General features: G+C 42.7%; 1 protein-coding gene across 1 annotated transcript in view; it reads left to right on the top strand.

The window, feature by feature from the left end:
• cadm2b (cell adhesion molecule 2b) overlaps window positions 1-21,951 on the top strand; it is a 468,536-nt gene that overhangs the window by 417,505 nt on the left and 29,080 nt on the right. The window contains exons 6-7 of the mRNA XM_082966808.1: window positions 12,849-13,010; window positions 13,163-13,253. Coding sequence (XP_082822934.1) covers window positions 12,849-13,010; window positions 13,163-13,253 — 253 coding nt within the window. The remainder of the gene's footprint in view (window positions 1-12,848; window positions 13,011-13,162; window positions 13,254-21,951) is intronic.

Raw genomic sequence — 21,951 nt, forward strand, 5'->3', positions numbered from 1 at the left:
TACCGGTACCCCCTGTATATAGCCTCCACATTGACTCTGTACCGGTACCCCCTGTATATAGCCTCCACATTGACTCTGTACCGGTACCACCTGTATATAGCCTCCACATTGACTCTGTACCGGTACCCCCTGTATATAGCCACCACATTGACTCTGTACCGGTACCCCCTGTATATAGCCTCCACATTGACTCTGTACCGGTACCCCCTGTATATAGCCTCCACATTGACTCTGTACCGTACCCCCTGTATATAGCCTCCACATTGACTCTGTACCGGTACCCACCTGTATATAGCCTCCACATTGACTCTGTACCGGTACCCCCTGTATATAGCCTCCACATTGACTCTGTACCGTACCCCCTGTATATAGCCTCCACATTGACTCTGTACCGGTACCCCCTGTACATAGCCTCCACATTGACTCTGTACCGGTACCCCCTGTATATAGCCTCCACATTGACTCTGTACCGGTACCCCCTGTATATAGCCTCCACATTGACTCTGTACTGGTACCACCTGTATATAGCCTCCACATTGACTCTGTACCGGTACCCCCTGTATATAGCCTCCACATTGACTCTGTACCGGTACCACCTGTATATAGCCTCCACATTGACTCTGTACCGGTACCCCCTGTATATAGCCACCACATTGACTCTGTACCGGTACCACCTGTATATAGCCTCCACATTGACTCTGTACCGGTACCCCCTGTATATAGCCTCCACATTGACTCTGTACCGGTACCACCTGTATATAGCCTCCACATTGACTCTGTACCGGTACCCCCTGTATATAGCCACCACATTGACTCTGTACCGGTACCCCCTGTATATAGCCTCCACATTGACTCTGTACCGGTACCCCCTGTATATAGCCTCCACATTGACTCTGTACCATACCCCCTGTATATAGCCTCCACATTGACTCTGTACCGGTACCCACCTGTATATAGCCTCCACATTGACTCTGTACCGGTACCCCCTGTATATAGCCTCCACATTGACTCTGTACCGTACCCCCTGTATATAGCCTCCACATTGACTCTGTACCGGTACCCCCTGTATATAGCCTCCACATTGACTCTGTACCGGTACCCCCTGTATATAGCCTCCACATTGACTCTGTACCGGTACCCCCTGTATATAGCCTCCACATTGACTCTGTACTGGTACCACCTGTATATAGCCTCCACATTGACTCTGTACCGGTACCCCCTGTATATAGCCTCCACATTGACTCTGTACCGGTACCCCCTGTATATAGCCTCCACATTGACTCTGTACCGGTACCCCCTGTATATAGCCTCCACATTGACTCTGTACCGGTACCCCCTGTATATAGCCTCCACATTGACTCTGTACCGGTACCCCCTGTATATAGCCTCCACATTGACTCTGTACCGGTACCCCCTGTATATAGCCTCCACATTGACTCTGTACCGGTACCCACCTGTATATAGCCTCCACATTGACTCTGTACCGGTACCCCCTGTATATAGCCTCCACATTGACTCTGTACCGTACCCCCTGTATATAGCCTCCACATTGACTCTGTACCGGTACCCCCTGTATATAGCCTCCACATTGACTCTGTACCGGTACCCCCTGTATATAGCCTCCACATTGACTCTGTACCGGTACCCCCTGTATATAACCTCCACATTGACTCTGTACCGTAACACCCTGTATATAGCCTCCACATTGACTCTGTACCGGTACCCCCTGTATATAGCCTCGTTATTGTTATTCTTATTGTGTTACTTTTTAGTATTTTTTACTTTAGTTTATTTGGTAAATATTTTCTTAACTCTTCTTGAGCTGCGTTGTTGGTTAAGGGTTTGTGAGTAAGCATTTCACGGTAAGGTTTACACCTGTTGTATTCGGAGCATGTGACAAATAAAGTTGGATTTGATTTAACATTGTTGCCACCATATTAGATAAAGTAACACCATAGTCACCATCGCTAATAGAACTAATGGGTACAATCATGCAGGAACGTGTGTACAGTCACTAAGCAGTTACACCGGCGGTCCAACGGTGGAAGTAATAGAACCAAAAGCTTTACCTTGACATGGAAGAGTTCCAGTGTTGTGTTGGAAAGTCATAGCCAGCTAGCTAACATAGTATCACTCTGTTATAGCCAGCTAGCTAACATAGCATCCCTCTGTTATAACCAGCTAGCTAACATAGCATCCCTCTGTCATAACCAGCTAGCTAACATAGCATCCCTCTGTTATAACCAGCTAGCTAACATAGCATCCCTCTGTTATAACCAGCTAGCTAACATAGCATCACTCTGTTATAACCAGCTAGCTAACATAGCATCCCTCTGTTATAACCAGCTAGCTAACATAGCATCACTCTGTTATAGCCAGCTAGCTAACATAGCATCACTCTGTTTGAGCAGGGTGTTTCAGTAGGCTAAACTAGCTAGCTGCATATGCTAGCTACAGTTGAAGTCGGACGATTACATAGACTTAGGTTGGAGTCATTAAAACTCGTTTTTTCAATCACTCCACAAATTTCTTGTTAACAAACTATAGTTTTGTCAAGTCGGTTAGGACATCTACTTTGTGTATGACACAAGTCATTTTTCCAACAATTGTTTACAGACAGATTATTTCACTTATTATTCACTGTATCACAATTCCAGTGGCTCAGAAGTTTACATACACTAAGTTGACTGTGCCTTTAAATAGCTTGTAAAATTCCAGAAAATTATGTCATGGCTTTAGAAGCTTCTGATAGGCTAATTGACATCATTTGAGTCAATTGGAGGTTTACCTGTGGATGTATTTCAATGCCTACCTTTAAATTTGGGGTGGTAGGTAGCCTAGTGGTTAGAGGCAGGTAGCCTAGTGGTTAGAGTGTTGGACTAGTAACCGAAAGGTTGCATGATCGAATCCCTGAACCGACAAGGTAAAAATCTGTCGTTCTGCCCCTGCTACTGTTCCTAGGCTGTCATTGAAAATAAGAATTTCTTCTTAACTGACTTGCCTTAAATAAAGGTAAAATAAAAAAAACTCAGTACCTCTTTGCTTGACATCATGGGAAAATCAAAAGAAATCAGCTAAGACCTTAGAAAAAAATTGTAGACCTCCACGAGTCTGGTTCATCCTTGGGAGCAATTTCCAAACACCTGAAGGTACCACGTCCATCTGTACAAACAATAGCACACAAGTATTAACACCATGTTACCACGCAGCCGTTATACCACTCAGGAAGGAGACCCGTTCTGTCTCCTAGAGATGATCATCCTTTGGTGCGAAAAGTGCATTTCAATCCCATAACAACAGCAAAGGACCTTCTGAAGATGCTGCAGGAAACAGGTACAAAAGTATCTATATCCACAGTCAAGAGAGTCCTATATCGACATAACCTGAAAGGCCTCTCAGCAAGGAAGAAGCCACTGCTCCAAAACCGCCATAAAAAAAGCCAGACTACGGTTTGCAACTGCACATGGGGACAAAGATTGTACTTTTTGGAGAAATGTCCTCTGGTCTGAAGAAACAAAAATAGAACTGTTTGGCCATAATGACCATCGTTATGTTTGGAGGAAAAAGAGGGAGGCGTGCAAGCCAAAGAACACCATCCCAACCATAAAGCACGGGGTTGGCAGAATCATGTTGTTGCTGCAGGAGGGACTGGTGCACTTCACAAAATGGATGGCATCATGAGGTAGGAAAATTATGTGGATATATTGAAGCAACATCTCAAGACAGCAGTCAGGAAGTTAAAGCTTGGTCGCAAATGGGTCTTCCAAATGGACATTGACCCCAAGCATACTTCCATAGTTGTGGAAAATGGCTTAAGGACAACAAAGTCAAGGTATTGGATTGGCCATCACAAAGCCCTGACCTCTATCCTATAGAAGATTTGTGGGCAGAACTGAAAAAGCTTGTTGCGACCAAGGAGGCCTACAAACCTGACTCAGTTACACCAGCTCTGTCAGGAGGAATGGGCCAAAATGCACCCAAATTATTGTGGGAAGCTTGTGGAAGGCTAGCCGATACGCTTGACCCAAGTTAAACAATTTAAAGGCAATGCTACCAAGAACTAATTGAGTGTATGTCAACTTCTGACCCACTGGGAATGTGATGAAAGAAATAAAGGCTGAAATAAATCATTCTCTCTACTATTATTCTGACATTTCACATTCTTAAAATAAGGTGATGATCCTAACTGACCTAAGACAGGCAATTTTTTACTAGGATTAAATGTCAAGAATTGTGAAATACTGAGTTTAAATGTATTTGGCTAAGGTGTATGTGAACTTCCGACTTCAACGGTAAGTAAGTGGACCTGAAATTGAAAAAGAATTTCTCTCTCTCTCTCTCTATTTTTCTCTTGCTTCTCCTTCATTTAGAAAGAAATTAATTTGTTCAAAACTGTTCAACTGTTTTCTTTCTCACTCTTTGAGTCAACTCACCACATTTTATACACTGCAGTGGTAGTTAGCTGTAGCTTACGCTTTCAGTACTAGATTCATTCTCTGATCCTTTGGTTGGGTGGACAACATGTCAGTTTATGCTGCAAGGGCTCTGATAGGTTGGAGGACATCCTCCGGAAGTTGTCATAATTACTGTGTAAGTCTATGGAATGGGGGTGAGAACCATGAGCCTCCTAGGTTTTGTATTGAAGTCAATGTACTTAGACGAGGACGGAAGCTGGCTGTCCTCCGGCTACACCATGGTGCTACCCTACAGAGTGCTGTTGAGGCTACTGTAGAACTAATTTACAAAGTAGTGTGTTTTAATCAATTATTTGGTGACGTGATTATATATATTATGTATTTAGTATAGTTTTATTTAAAAAGTATAAAAAATGTATGAAATTCACTGAGGAGTATGGTTCTCCCCTTCCTCCACTGACACAAACGATTTTATCCAGTATTAGATGTGCTGTATTTGAGAAGCACATGCACACACACACACAAGGAGTGCGGTGTGGGTAGCTAACTACATTTCTATGTGAACGTGTCAAAACAGTAGACACATGTCAATAAAATCTGTCTGTCCGTCTGTTTCACTGTCTGTATATGCCTCTCTGTCCGTCTTTCTTTCTGCTGTCTGCCTCTCTGTCCGTCTTTCTTTCTCTCTCTCTTTCTTTCTTTCTTTCTTTCTTTCTTTCTTTCTTTCTTTCTTTCTTTCTTTCTTTCTTTCTTTCTTTCTTTCTTTCTTTCTTTCTGTCTGTCTGTCTGTCTGTCTGTCTGTCTGTCTGTCTGTCTGTCTGTCTGTCTGTCTGTCTGTCTGTCTGTCTGTCTGTCTGTCTGTCTGTCTGTCTGTCTGTCTGTCTGTCTGTCTGTCTGTCTGTCTGTCTGTCTGTCTGTCTGTCTGTCTGTCTGTCTGTTGCTGGGAGCAGCATGCGTTGTTATTGGCGGATCAACGGTAGATCGCCACCCCTTAGTGTGAGCTGTCAATTGCTACAAAGTGTTGCTACGGTAACAGCAGGTGTAATAAGAAAACAGAAGCGTTTATGTCGCGCTCTATTGCTTTACTTTCCCCCACAATCTATATGAAATGTTCCAATTCCAAATGTCTATTTGTTTACGCAGCCAGTATATCTTTGTGCTATTTACTATTTAGTTGTGATGTATAAACAACAGATGCATTTACAGCATTTAGTCAAATGTTTTGAGGTCTGTTTAGGGAAATACATTCTTTTACACAAATGCAGGTGCATGAACACACGCACACACACACAGACACGTGCGCGCACACACACACACACACACACACACACACACACACACACACACACACTCACCTTACTCAGGTAATAGATCAATTACTGCCCTCACTGCTTTTCTGGTTGTTTTTGGGCCCTTTGCATCCAGCTTAGAGAATTATCTAATCAATCAATCAAATGTATTTATAAAACCCTTCTTACATCAGCTGATATCTCAAAGTGCTGTACAGAAACCCAGCCTAAAACCCCCAAACAGCAAGCAATGCAGGTGTAGAAGCACGGTGGCTAGGGAAAAACACCTCTTCTGGCTGTGCCGGGTGGAGATTATAACAGAACATGGCCAAGATGTTCAAATGTTCATAGATGACCAGCAGGGTCAAATGATAATCACAGTAGTTGTCGAGGGCGCAACAGGTCAGCACCTCAGGAGTAAACTAATGCATCATCCCAAATGGCACCCTATTCCCTATATAGTGCACTACTGGCACCCTATTCCCTATATAGTGCACTACTTTTGACCAGGACCCATAGGGTGCCATTTGATAACTGAGTCAGCTTTGGTTTACACAGTAAAGGGATTCTTTGCTCCTCTGGCCTCAGGTTGAAATACATTACACCTCTTTCTGTTATCTTCAGTCTTCATATTCAACTCTCTCTTTCTCTCAGGAAAGCTCAATCGAGGTCAGATAAAGTATTTTTTTGAACCCAGGTCTGCCTGGCTGTGTGCTCCATGCTCTCTGAGATGCTGGCAGCACTATATACCAGGCACAGCAAGACACCTCAGGACACAGACTGACAGCTGTGTTGATGCTGCAGGCTAGTTGGGGAGTGAGTGGAGAGAGGGTAGCGGGGGATAGAGGGGAGAAGGGGTAGAGGGGGAGAGAGGGGAGAGAGATCTGATGGGAGATATGGGAGAGGGGGAGAGAGGGAAAGAGATCTGACGGAGAGAAAGGGTAGAAGGGGAGAGAGTGGAGAAGGAGAGAGATGGTAGAGAGGGAGAGTCGGGGAGAGGGGCGAGGGAGAGAGATCTGACGGAGAGAAAGGGTTGAGGGGGAGAGAGTGGAGAGAGTGGAGAAGGAGAGAGATGGTAGAGAGGGAGAGAGGGGAGAGATGGGGAGAGGGAGAGAGATGTAACAGGGGGAGAGGCGGAGAGAAGGGAGAGGGAGAGAGATGTGACGGAGAGAGAGGGTGGAGGGGGAGAGAGGGGAGATGGGGAGAGAGAGGGGAGAGGGAGAGAGATGTGATGGGGAGAGAGGGTAGAGAGGGAAGAGGGAGAGAGCGATGTGACAGGGAGAGGGGGAGATGTTGGGAGAGATGTGACAGGGAGAGAGTGTAAAGGGGGAGAGAGGGGGAGAGAGGGGAGAGGCTGGGAGAGATGTGATGGGGAGAGAGGGTAGAGGGGGAGAGAGGGGAGAGGCGGATAGAGGGGAGAGGGAGAGAGTTGTGACGGAGAGAGAGGGTAGAGGGGGAGAGATCTGATGAAGAGAGAGGGTAGAGGGGGAGAGAGGGGAGATGGAGAGAGAGGTTAGAGAGGGAGAGAGGGGAAGAGAGGGGAGAGGGAGAGAGAAGGGAGAGGGAGAGAGATGTGACAGGGAGAGAGGGGAGAGGGAGAGAGATGTGACAGGGAGAGAGGGGAGAGGGAGAGAGATGTGACAGGGAGAGGGAGAGATGTTGGGAGAGATGTGACGGGGATAGAGGGGAGAGAGGGGAGAGGGAGAGAAAGGGGAGAGGGGGAGAGAGGAGAGAGGCTGGGAGAGATGTGACGGGGAGAGATGGGAGAGGGGGAAGAGTTAAGGAGAGAGGGTGAGAGCGAGAGAGATGTGATGGGGGAGAGGGGGAGAGGCTGGGAGAGATGTGACGGGGAGAGAGGGTAGAGGGAGAGAGGGGGGAGAGAGGAGAGGGAAGAGGGGAGAGGGGGAAAGAGCAGAGAGGGAGAGAGAGAGAGAGAGATGTGACAGGGAGAGGGGGAGATGTTGGGAGAGATGTGACAGGAGAGAGGGTAGAGGGGGAGAGAGGTGACGGGAGAGAGGGGAGAGGGGGAGAGGTGGGATAGGCTGGGAGAGATGTGACGGGGAGAGAGGGTAGAGGGGGAGAGAGGGGATAGGCTGGGAGAGATGTGACGGGGAGAGAGGGTAGAGGGGGAGAGAGGAGAGAGGCTGGGAGAGATGTGACAGGGAGAGAGGAAGGGAGAGAGGGAGAGAAGGGAGAGGCAGGGATAGATGTGATGGGGAGAGAGGGGTAGAGGGGGAGAGAGGGGAGAGGGAGAGAGATCTGATGGGAGAGAAGGTAGAGGGGGAGAGGGGGAGAGAGTGAGAGAGAGAGATCTGATGGAGAGAGAGGGTAGAGGGGGAGAGAGGGTAGAGACTGGGAGAGATGTGACGTGGAGAGAGGGTAGAGGGGAACAGAGGGGAGACAGGGAGAGAGGGGAAAGGAGGAAGTGGCAAGGAGAGTGGGGGAGAGGGAGAGAGATCTGACAGGAGAGAGGGGAGAGGGGCAGAGAGGGGAGAGGAGTGGAGAGGCTGGAAAGAGTGATGGAGGCTTTCTCATCTCCTATCAGATCCCTCTATTCTACGAGAGAGAGAGAGAGAGAGACCAGAGCCTTTGACTTATGTTGTCTGATGCTTCCTCAGTAGGTTGTCTGATGAGTTAGAAATCAAAGAAGTCTTTCACTGTATTGCAGCTCTTCATGGATATAATGTCATAATGCCATAGCTAAAGTGACTTGCAGTGAGGTTGGTGGCTGGGTAGACACTGGCTAGTATCCAAGCCAGGTTTACTCACAAATTAACTTTGATGAAGCACCAGTTCACCATATACCAGATAGCACCAGTTCCCCATATACCAGATAGCACCAGTTCCCCATATACCAGATAGCACCAGTTCACCATATACCAGATAGCACCAGTTCCCCATATACCAGATAGCACCAGTTCCCCATATACCAGATAGCACCAGTTCCCCATATACCAGATAGCACCAGTTCGCCATATACCAGATAGCACCAGTTCACCATATACCAGATAGCACCAGTTCACCATATACCAGATAGCACCAGTTCCCCATATACCAGATAGCACCAGTTCCCCATATACCAGATAGCACCAGTTCACCATATACCAGATAGCACCAGTTCACCATATACCAGATAGCACCAGTTCACCATATACCAGATAGCACCAGTTCACCATATACCAGATAGCACCAGTTCCCCATATACCAGATAGCACCAGTTCACCATATACCAGATAGTACCAGTTCCCCATATACCAGATAGCACCAGTTCACCATATACCAGATAGCACCAGTTCCCCATATACCAGATAGCACCAGTTCCCCATATACCAGATAGCACCAGTTCACCATATACCAGATAGCACCAGTTCCCCATATACCAGATAGCACCAGTTCACCATATACCAGATAGCACCAGTTCACCATATACCAGATAGCACCAGTTCCCCATATACCAGATAGCACCAGTTCACCATATACCAGATAGCACCAGTTCCCCATATACCAGATAGCACCAGTTCACCATATACCAGATAGCACCAGTTCCCCATATACCAGATAGCACCAGTTCCCCATATACCAGATAGCACCAGTTCCCCATATACCAGATAGCACCAGTTCCCCATATACCAGATAGCACCAGTTCACCATATACCAGATAGCACCAGTTCCCCATATACCAGATAGCACCAGTTCCCCATATACCAGATAGCACCAGTTCCCCATATACCAGATAGCACCAGTTCACCATATACCAGATAGCACCAGTTCCCCATATACCAGATAGCACCAGTTCACCATATACCAGATAGCACCAGTTCACCATATACCAGATAGCACCAGTTCACCATATACCAGATAGCACCAACAGCCAGAGTGACTTAGGCTTATTACCAAAATTGAGAAACAATTTTCACCACATTTTAGCACTGATGTAGCCGTGATGCACAGGTGTTAGTCTCCAAAGATAGAATATTTCACATCATCCAACAAAATCACACAGCTCAACTCTAACGACCGTGGCCGTCTGTGGCCATCCGTGGCTATCCGTGGCTTTCTGTGGCCATCCGTGGCAATCCGTGGTTATCCGTGGCTTTCTGTGGCCATCCGTGGCAATCCGTGGTTATTCGTGGCAATCTGTGGTTATCCGTGGCTTTCTGTGGCTATCCGTGGCTATTCGTGGCTATCCGTGGCCATCCGTGGCCATCCACAACCGATAGGTGGCCTTAAAGACCAATATATCAAAAAATGTAAGTAGCACACTCAGTCACACTCAGTCACACTCAGTCACACCCAGTCACACTCAGTCACACTCAGTCACACTCAGTCACACCCAGTCACACTCAGTCACACTCAGTCACACTCAGTCACACCCAGTCACACTCAGTCACACCCAGTCACACTCAGTCACACTCAGTCACACCCAGTCACACCCAGTCACACTCAGTCACACTCAGTTGTATTATACAAACAAGCTAACCTAGCACATTATCTTGTTAAACTATTGAATGAATAGCTAGCGGACTACATGTTATGCCAAATAACAGACACATAATGTGATTTGAATGCGATTTCAACAAAGGGGAAAGTAGGCAATGCATGACATGGCGTCTCTCTTCAGGATTTAAGCAGTTTTAGTACATTCTGAGCATTAAAAACTACTAGATTCATTGAAAAGAAATATTAGATAACAACAAAAATATTTGAAAATGTATATATCATTTTATTTTTAATTTAGCTTTTCAATAACAGGCTATTTTTGATGGATTATTGCCTACCCTGAGTGCACATCACTGTACAGCTACAACCTTCAGCCTCTTGAAGCAAAGGCTGTATTAAAGCGTTTAAGGCCCATATTGGAATACATTCAATAGTAGTGGAGATTTGTTTGCTGTAAGAATGTCAAGTGTTCTTGAACCATGCAGAAACAAACTGAACACGTGATAGTATTAGATCACAACAATGTCATGGTATGAAAATAGACTCACCGAAATAGCGGATTTTTCTCCCCCCCCCCCCCCCCCCCCCCAACATATTTAATCTGTGAGGATCAATGTCGCTTATATTGTCTAGTTGAACTGGACGAACCGTAGAGGCGGCAAACTGAAGACATCTGGAGAGGTGATACTACCGCTCATGCATGCACACACAGGCACAAGGCTTTGACAAGAGACAGACAGACAGACAGACAGACAGACAGACAGACAGACAGACAGACAGACAGACAGACAGACAGACAGACAGACAGACAGACAGACAGACAGACAGACAGACAGACAGACAGACAGACAGACAGACAGACAGACAGACAGACAGACAGACAGACAGACAGACAGACAGACAGACAGACAGACAGACAGACAGACAGACAGACAGACAGACAGAGGGCAACGCTCCAACCCACTAGCTCACACGTAAACACTCTTCCTGCCTCCTTTCTGACTCCTGGCTCAATACAGGTTTCAAGTTAAGAGCCACTTATCTAAACAGAGAAGACATCAGAGACCCGAGGAAAATAGAAGATACAAAACAAATCAATCTTGTTTCTGGGGGAAGAAGAGAAAAAGTTTTGGGGATGGAATGGGTCTCGGAGACAAGTGGGAGAATGAGAAAGGGAAGATTATCTTAAAACAAATGGAGGAGAGGGGAGGATTTCACAGTAAAGGGATGAGAGGGAGAGGGGGAGGATTCCACATTTATATTCCGAACCTGTTCCTGGAGAGATACCCTCCTGTAGGTTTTTAACTCCTACGCTGTTCCTGAATAGAATAATAGAATGTAATAGAGTTCCTGAATAGAATAATAGAATGTAATAGAGTTCCTGAATAGAATAATATAATATAATAGAGTTCCTGAATAGAATAATATAATGTAATAGAGTTCCTGAATAGAATAATATAATGTAATAGAGTTCCTGAATAGAATAATATAATATAATATAGTTCCTGAATAGAATAATATAATGTAATAGAGTTCCTGAATAGAATAATAGAATGTAATAGAGTTCCTGAATAGAATAATAGAATGTAATAGAGTTCCTGAATAGAATAATATAATATAATAGAGTTCCTGAATAGAATAATATAATGTAATAGAGTTCCTGAATAGAATAATATAATGTAATAGAGTTCCTGAATAGAATAATATAATATAATATAGTTCCTGAATAGAATAATATAATGTAATAGAGTTCCTGAATAGAATAATAGAATGTAATAGAGTTCCTGAATAGAATAATAGAATGTAATAGAGTTCCTGAATAGAATAATATAATATAATAGAGTTCCTGAATAGAATAATATAATGTAATAGAGTTCCTGAATAGAATAATATAATGTAATAGAGTTCCTGAATAGAATAATATAATGTAATAGAGTTACTGAATAGAATAATAGAATGTAATAGAGTTCCTGAATAGAATAATAGAATGTAATAGAGTTCCTGTATAGAGTAATAGAATGTAATAGAGTTCCTGAATAGAGTAATAGAATGTAATAGAGTTCCTGAATAGAATAATAGAATGTAATAGAGTTCCTGAATAGAATAATATAATATAATATAGTTCCTGAATAGAATAATATAATGTAATAGAGTTCCTGAATAGAGTAATAGAATGTAATAGAGTTCCTGAATAGAATAATATAATGTAATAGAGTTCCTGAATAGAGTAATAGAATGTAATAGAGTTCCTGAATAGAATAATATAATGTAATAGAGTTCCTGAATAGAGTAATAGAATGTAATAAAGTTCCTGAATAGAATAATAGAATGTAATAGAGTTCCTGAATAGAATAATAGAATGGAATAGAGTTCCTGAATAGAGTAATAGAATGTAATAGAGTTCCTGAATAGAATAATAGAATGTAATAGAGTTCCTGAACAGAATAATAGAATGTAATAGAGTTCCTGAATAGAGTAATAGAATGTAATAGAGTTCCTGAATAGAATAATAGAATGGAATAGAGTTCCTGAACAGAATAATAGAATGTAATAGAGTTCCTGAATAGAGTAATAGAGTTCCTGAATAGAATAATAGAATGTAATAGAGTTCCTGAATAGAATAATAGAATGGAATAGAGTTCCTGAACAGAATAATAGAATGTAATAGAATGTAATAGAATGTCTATGTGTTTCTATCTAACAGGCACTAAAGAGGTCAACGCCACAGGAAAGTCGTTCACAGTGAAGAGCACTCTGCAGCTGCAGGTGGATCAGAGTGATGACGGGGTGGCCTATACCTGCAGTGTGGAGCACGTGTCTCTTTCTTCCAACCCTTACCAGGTCACAGAGGTCCTGGAGGTCCACTGTGAGTTCTGGAACCTGAGAAACATATCCAAAAAATAACTATCCTACCATTTATATTACATTGGATATGAACTCAACCACAGATCTAGGATCAGGATGTTTCAGTCACTAGTATGGATGATGTTTCATAATGTCTCTTGTCTCTCGTCCCAGACGCCCCCCATGTGGAGATCTCCCACTCCGTGATCATCCCTCAGGAAGGACAGTACTTTAAACTGGAGTGTGTCTCCAAAGGGAACCCACTGTAAGTACATGGTCTATCACTTAATAATGGATTTAGACAGTATATCCTATTGATAGACCTCTTAACATGTAATCTGATGTTACTAGCTACACTATATATACAAAAGTATGTGGACTCCCCTTCAAATTAGGTGATTCGGCTATTTCAGCCACACACGTTGCTGACAGGTGTATACAATCGACCACACAGCCATGCAATCTCCATAGACAAACATTAGCGGTATAATGGCCTTACTGAAGAGCTCATTGACTTTCAACATGGCACCATCAAAGTGCTGTTATTGTGAAGTGGAAACGTCTAGGAGCAACAACGGCTCAGCCGCGAAGTGGTAGACCACACAAACTCACAGAACGGGACCGCCGAGCGCTGAAAACCGTAACGTGTAAAAATCGTCTGTCCTCGGTTGCAACGCTCACTACCGGGTTCCAAACTGCCTTTGGAGGCAACTTCAGCACAATAACTGTTCGTCAGGAGCTTAATGAAATGGGTTTTCATGGCAGAGCAGCGGCACACAAGCCTAAGATCACCATGTGCAATGCCAAGCAATGGCTGGAGTGGTGTAAAGCTCTGGAGCAGTGGAAACACGGAAAAATCTGGGTTTGGCGGATGCCAAGAGCACGCTACCTGCCCCAATGCATAGTGCCAAGTATAAAATTTGGTGGAGGAGGAATAATGGTCTGGGGCTGTTTTTCATGGTTAAGGCCCCTTAGTTCCAGTGAAGACAAAGAATGACATTCTAGACGATTCTGTGCTTCCAACTTTTGGGGAAGGCCCTTTCCTGTTTCAGCATGACAATGCCCCCCGTGCACAAAGCGAGGTCCATACAGAAATGGTTTGTCAAGATCGGTGTTTGAAGAACTTGACTGGTCTGCACAGAGCCCTGACCTTAAACCCATCGAACACCTTTAGGATGAATTGTAACGCCGACTGCGAGCCAGACCAAATCGCCCAACATCCATGCCTGACCTCACTAATGCTCTTGTGGCTGAATGGAAGCAAGTCCCCGCAGCAATGTTCCAACATCTAGTGAAAAGCCTTCCCAGAAGAGTGTTGGCTGTTGTAGCAACAAAGGGGGGGGCTACTCCACATGTTGGTCATTTACAGAGCATTCGGAAAGAATTCAGACCCCTTCACTTTTTCCACATTTTGTTACGTTACAGCTTTATTCTAAAATGTACTAAATCTGTTGTTTTTTCTCATCAATCTACACATAATACCCAATAATGACAAAGAAAAATATATGCAAAAATTAAAAACTGAATTATCACATTTACATAAGTATTCAGACACTTTACTCAGTACTTTGTTGAAGCACCTTTGGCAGCGATTACAGCCTTGAGTCTTCTTTGGTATGACGCTACAAGCTTGGCACACCTGTATTTGGGGAGTTTCTCACATTCTTCTCTGCAGATCCTCTCAAGCTCTGTCAGGTTGGATGGGGAGAATCCCTGCACAGCTATTTTCAGGTCTCTCCAGAGATGTTTGATCGGGTTCAAGTCCGGGCTCTGCCTGGACATTCAGAGACTTGTCCCGAAGCCACTCCTGCATTGTCTTGGCTGTGTGCTTAGGGTCGTTGTCCTGTTGGAAGGTGAACCTTTGCCCCAGTCTGAGGTCCTGAGCGCTCTGGAGCAGGTTTTCAACAAGGATCTCTCTGTACTTTGCTCCATTCATCTTTCCCTCGATCCTTACTAGTCTCCCAGTCACTGCTGCTGAAAAACATCCCCACAGCATGATGCTTCCACCACCATGCTTCACCATAGGGAAGGTATTGGCCAGGTGATGAGAGGTGCCTGGTTTCATCCAGACGTGACGCTTGGCATTCAGGCCAAAGAGTTCAATCTTGGTTGCATCAGGCCAGAGAATCTTGTTTCTCATGGTCTGTCCTTTAGGTGCTGTCATGTGCCTTTTACTGAGGAGTGGCTTCCGTCTGGCCTTTACCATAAAGGCCTGATTGGTGGAGTGCAGCAGAGATAGTTGTCCTTCTGGAATGTTCTCCCATCTCCACAGACGAGCTCTGTCAGAGTGACCATCGGATTCTTGGTCACCTCCCTGACCAAGGCCCTTCTCCCCTGATGCTCAGTTTGGCCAGGTCTGCCAGCTCTAGGAAGAGTCTTGTTGGTTCTAAACTTCTTCCATTTAAGAATGATGGAGGCCACTGTGTTCATCGGGACCTTTTTTATTTTACCTTTATTTAACTAGGCAAGAACACAACCTAGGAATAGTGGGTTACTTGCTTTGTTCAGGGGCAGAACGACATATTTTTACCTTGTCAGCTCAGGGATTCAATCCAGCAACCTTTTGGTTACTAGTCCAACGCTCTAACCACTAGGCTACGCTGCCGCCCCTCTGACATGCACTGTCAACTGTGGGACCTTATATAGACAGGTGTGTGCCTTTTCAAATCATGTCCAATCATATTGAATTTACCACAGGTGGACTCCAATCAAGTTGTAGAAACATCTCAAGGATGATCAATGGGAACAGGATGCACCTGAGCTCAATTCCGATTCTCATAGCAAAAGGGTCTAAATACTTGTGTAAATAAGCCATTTCTGTTTTTTAATTTTTAATACATTTGCTAAAATAAAAAATAAAAATCTGTTTTCCCTTTGTCATTACGTGGCATTATGAATAGATTGATGAAGGAAAAAAATTATTGAATCAATTTTCAGAATAAGGCTGTAACGTAACAAAATGTGGAAAAAGAGAAAGGGGTCCTAATATTTTCCCGAATACGTTAACACTTTTAACTTCGTAAATAACTGGCCCTATAAGCCTGTGCTTTATACTAGATTACGCATCTAAATCCAACTCCACTGTAAGTTGTAAACAAAACTGTACCCCAATTATTGATGTTAAGAAACTACACATATACCTCCAACAGAATTAGAGAGAAATCCTTTATCATCACTATGTAAATTAATCTAGTCACTCTCTGGACGGGTTTGATGTGTCGTAATTATAGAGAGACACACACACACACACACACACACACACACACACCACACACACACACACACACACACACACACACACACACACACACACACACACACACACACACACACACACACACACACACACACACGCGTGCACCTTGCAGGCAGCATGATTCATAATGTTTCTCAAACACAGTGACATTTCTAAAACTCTGTACACTTGAATGTATTGAATTACATTTCTTGTTCCTATTTTTCACAAAAATAATTTTAAAAAATTGTGTCTGTGAGGTCACAGAGGTTTTTTCCCCAAAATGGAACCCTATTCCCTATAATGTGCACTACATTTGATCAGAGAGTCCTGGTTAAAAGTAGTGCACTAAGGAATAGGGTGCCATTTGCAACGCATTCTCTGTGACAGAAATCATTGCAGCCCAATAGAAGGAAGAGACCTTTAGCTTCATACAGAAATAATGAGTTGGACTTGTTTTTACAGCGGCAGTAGACATAGGAGTACAAATTGGCTGTTACATTGGCATTCCCAAGTATTATTATTAGTATTTCAATATAAAGTTGAAATAAACTCATCAAAAATGTATATTAATATAATTTTAAATATATATTTTGTCAGACCAAAGTATCAGCTATCACATCAGTTAAATATAGGATAAATAAAAAATGTAAAAAATACAAATGTAAAGTAACAACCTAATTTATATATTTTTTTTTCAATCATAAAATGCAACTAACTGAATTTAAGTCTACTCAGTCATACACCATAAAAGGTATTTCATTTTTACATTTATTGTCCAACAAGTGTTTAATAGCGATCGGCGTCCCGTCAACGGGACAGTTGTAAATCATGCAGCGCCTTTTGTCAACATCACAGATTTTAGAGAAACAACAAATGTCGGTACATATAAGTGTCTTATATCGTCTGAAAGCTTAAATTATTGTTAATATAACTGCACTGTCAAATTAACAATAGCTATTACTGCGGAAAGAAATGCCATGCTATTGTTTGAGGAGAGCTCCTAACAGCAAAACACTTTTTCCACCGCGACAGGTTTGCTAAATTCACCTCTGAAGGTAAAATGTGTACTTACATTCTGAAATCTTGCTCTGATTTATCATACAAAGGGTCCCAGAGATAACAGTCTAACAGTGTTGTTTTGTTAGATAAAATCCTTTTTCATATCCTAAAAAGGTCCATATATCATGCACGATCGATTTTGTATTTCCATTCGTTCAATTTGCAAAGAAAGGAATCTGTGAAAATCTCATCCTAAAACGTTGTTTCAACCAGTCAAATCGCATTCGTATGTATTCCTCAGAGATCCTAGAAGGTAACAAGACTTCCCTATATCATTAGGGGTGTAGTATATCCTATAGGACACCATATTTGGTCAGAGAGCAACGCCTTCATGGCACGCCGATGACGGTCGCGGTCGTCACTTGAACGACTGTATCTTTGTCAAAGAAGCACCAAACAGGGTCAAACAAAGCTAGCTAGATGGCCAATGAGCTGGGCTTTATGGGAGTATCCGGAAACGATGTATATGTCGTAAAATGTAGCTACTAACTTTGTATGACAGCATGCGTTTTTATTTTGGACGAAAATTATAACGATATTCAGAGTTATGAAGATATGAAAACTGGTTGTTTTGCAAATGTTGAACTTATAATATGGCTACTAATACTTGGAAAGCTAAATCAAAGTCCAAGTATACAGATTTGACGATATACTTGCAGAAAAATGTAATATGAATGTGAATGTCTCCTTCACGATTTGCCCAAATGTAGCTGGGGACTTCACACTAAAAGTCTTGTAGTTCACTCATACTTCAAGTTATCCATCCGAAACTTTGCACATACACTGCTGCCATCTTCGGGACACTATCAGAATTACAAACAGAGTGATGGCTAGAACTGGGACCTTTCTTTTGCATTTCAAAGATGGGAGTAGAAAAACCCGTTTGGTATTTTCTTTGTACTTTCTTCTACCAGATCTATTGTTTTATATTCTCCTACATTCAATTCACATTTCCACAAATGTCAAAGTGTTTCCTTTCAAATGGTACCAAGAAAATGCATATCCTGTCTTCAGGGCCTGAGCTACAGGCAGTTAGATTTTGGTATGTCATTTAGGCGAAAATTGAACAACAAAAAAAGGGGGCTATCTAACATTAGATTATTCAACTACAGTATGTAATACAAATCTCCACATTTATTTTTGTTTAGGTTTATAGCGCTGTATAATGCTGCATCGTTAATTTTCATTAGCATTTTGGCATGTTTTTTTAGATTCAGAACATAAAACCACATTTATGAAGCAAACATTGTCCCTTAACGTCTAGCATAGCAAATACTCCAATAGTTCAAAAGGTCAAAAACAAAGACGAATAAGAAAGAGAGATCCAAACCTCTCTGCCAATAACAGCTCGTTTTCAGTTTTCCCCTCCCCACTCAGACCACTCCCAGACAGTCCAAGAAAATTACTGGTTGATAAATTGCTCTTTACTAAGACAATATTTTATGTTTATTTTGACCATTATAAATGAAAACAATCACAGTAAGGTACTTAATTGTTACTCAGAAATGATTTGATATTGAGATTTTTTTTAAATGGCTGCATTGGAACTTTAAAGGGATACTTTGGGATTTGGGCAATTTCTCCAGAGACAGATGAACTCATGGATACCATTTTTATGTCTCTGTGTCTAGTATGAAGGAAGTTAGAGGGAGTTTTGCGAGCCAATGCTAACTAGCATTAGCGCAATGACTGGAAGTCTATGGGTATAATGCTAGTTAGCAATTGCGCTAGTGCCAGTTAGCAATTTCTTTCAAACTGGACATAGAGATATTACAATATTATCCACAAGTTCATCTAATTCTGGGGAAGTACATAAAGCCTCTAAAAATCAAAGTTCAGTACAAACATTTGTAAAATATGGAAAAGTATTCATTTGAAAATCCCCAATAAAAACATTACGTGGTAAACACAGTAGTACTTTTATTTTTCCTCATTTGCTTTATAACTCTAAAACTGAATTAAAATAAACATATTTCAACCAATATTTATATCCTGTATTATTCTATCAGGCATGTGGAGTTGACCGTTTATGGTTTATGGTGATTTCAATATTGTTTGTTTAAATCTATCAAAAGTTGAGAACTTTACAGACCATGAGTGGTATTGTTGGACAAATGTAATGAGGACATGAATAAGCATTCCTTATGATGTAGCTGAATCCTGACTAATCCAGGATTTGAAGACATCTGACAGCGTTGACCAAATCACCGGACACTTTTTTTAAACGAAATCACAGTTTTGAGATAAATATTATTTAAAGGAACAGAAGGTTATTGTAAGAAACTACATAAGATGAAACTACAGTGAGAACAGGGTGAATGTCAGTCATTTAGTAAAGACAGTGAGAACAGGGTGAATGTCAGTCATTTAGTAAAGACAGTGAGAACAGGGTAAATGTCAGTCATTTAGTAAAGACAGTGAGAACAGGGTGAATGTCAGTCATTTAGTAAAGACAGTGAGAACAGGGTGAATGTCAGTCATAGTAAAGGCAGTGAGAACAGGATAATGTCAGTCATAGTAAAGACAGTGAGAACAGGGTAAATGTCAGTAATTTAGTAAAGACAGTGAGAACAGGGTGAATGTCAGTCATAGTAAAGGCAGTGAGAACAGGATAATGTCAGTCATAGTAAAGACAGTGAGAACAGGGTAAATGTCAGTCATAGTAAAGACAGTGAGAACAGGGTAAATGTCAGTAATTTAGTAAAGACAGTGAGAACAGGGTGAATGTCAGTCATAGTAAAGACAGTGAGAACAGGATAATGTCAGTCATAGTAAAGACAGTGAGAACAGGGTAAATGTCAGTAATTTAGTAAAGACAGTGAGAACAGGGTGAATGTCAGTCATAGTAAAGACAGTGAGAACAGGGTAAATGTCAGTAATTTAGTAAAGACAGTGAGAACAGGATAATGTCGGTCATTTAGAATGTCAAGCTCTCGGTCCCAGCAGACTTTCATTTACCCTTACAACACCTGTCCTTACAATACCTGTCCTTACAGCACCTGTCCTTATCAAAACACCTATCCTTACTACACCTGTCCTTACAACACCTGTCCTTATTAAAACACCTATCCTTATTAAAATACCTTTCCTTACTACACCTATCCTTATTAAAACACCTATCCTTATTAAACACCTGTCCTTATTAAAACACCTGTCCTTACTAGACCTGTCCTTACAACACCTATCCTTACTATACCTGTCCTTACTATGCCTGTCCTTATTAAAACACCTATCCTTATTAAAACACCTGTCCTTATTAAAATACCTGTCCTTACTACACCTGTCCTTACAACACCTGTCCTTACAACACCTGTCCTTATTAAAACACCTGTCCTTATTAAAACACCTATCCTTATTAAACCCCTGTCCTTATTAAAACACCTGTCCTTATTAAAACGTCCTTATTAAAACACCTGTCCTTATTAAAACACCTGTCCTTATTAAAACACCTGTCCTTATTAAAACACCTATCCTTATTAAAACACCTATCCCTGTCAGTTTGATGGCGTTGCCCTGGGGCTGTATGTAATAATAAGCGTCTCAGATCACAATGAATAAGATGGCATGGACGGACGGACGGGGACCTGATCCTAGATCAACCCTCCTACTCTGAGACACTAGGTCCAAACTCCCCAAGGGATGCACGTTTTGGTTTTTGGCCCTAGAACTACACAGCTGGTTCAAATAATAACTCATCATCAAGCTTTGATTATGTCAACCAGCTGTGTAGTGGTGGTATCAGTTGTGGTGTCTGTTGTGGTGTATGTTGTAGTGTCTGTTGTGGTGTCTGATGCGGTGTCTGTTGTGGTGTCTGTTGTGGTGTCTGTTGTGGTGTCTGTTGTGGTGTATGTTGTGGTGTCTGTTGCGGTGTCTGTTGCGGTGCCTGTTGTTGTGTCTGTTGTGGTGTCTGTTGTGGTGTCTGTTGTGGTGTATGTTGTGGTGTCTGTTGTGGTGTCTGTTGTGGTGTCTGTTGCGGTGTCTGTTGCGGTGCCTGTTGTTGTGTCTGTTGTGGTGTCTGTTGTGGTGTCTGTTGTGGTGTATGTTGTGGTGTCTGTTGTGGTGTCTGTTGCGGTGCCTGTTTGGGTGTCTACTGTGGTGTCTGTTTTGGTGTATGTTGTGGTGTCTGCTGTGGTGCCTGATGTGGTGTCTACATCGGTGTCTGTTTTGGTGTATGTTATGGTGTCGGCTCTGGTGTCTGTTGTGGTGTCTGCTGTGGTGTCTGCTCTGGTGTCTGTTGTGGTGCCTGTCAGGGTGCCTGTTATGGTGGCTATTGCAGTGTTTGTTGTAGTGTCTGTTGTGGTGTCTGTCGTGGGTGTCTGATGTGGTGTCTGCAATGGTGTCTGATGTGGTGTCTGATGTGGTGTCTGCAGTGGTGTCTGCTGTGGTGTATGTTGTGGTGTCTGTTGTGGTGTCTGTTGTGGTGTCTGCTGTGGTGTATGTTGTGGTGTATGTTGTGGTGTATGTTGTGATGTCTGTTGTGGTGTCTGTTGTGGTGTCTGCTGTGGTGTCTGTTGCAGTGACTGTTATGATGTCCGCTGGTGTGTCTGTTGTGATGTCTGTTGTGGTGCCTGTCGTGATGCCTGTTATGGTGGCTATTGCAGTGTTTGTTGTAGTGTCTGTTGTGGTGTCTGTCGTGGTGTCTGTCGTGGTGTCTGATATGGTGTCT

Source organism: Salmo salar, chromosome 20 (assembly GCF_965601325.2).
Source record: "Salmo salar chromosome 20, fSalSal1, whole genome shotgun sequence".
NCBI lineage: Eukaryota > Metazoa > Chordata > Actinopteri > Salmoniformes > Salmonidae > Salmo > Salmo salar.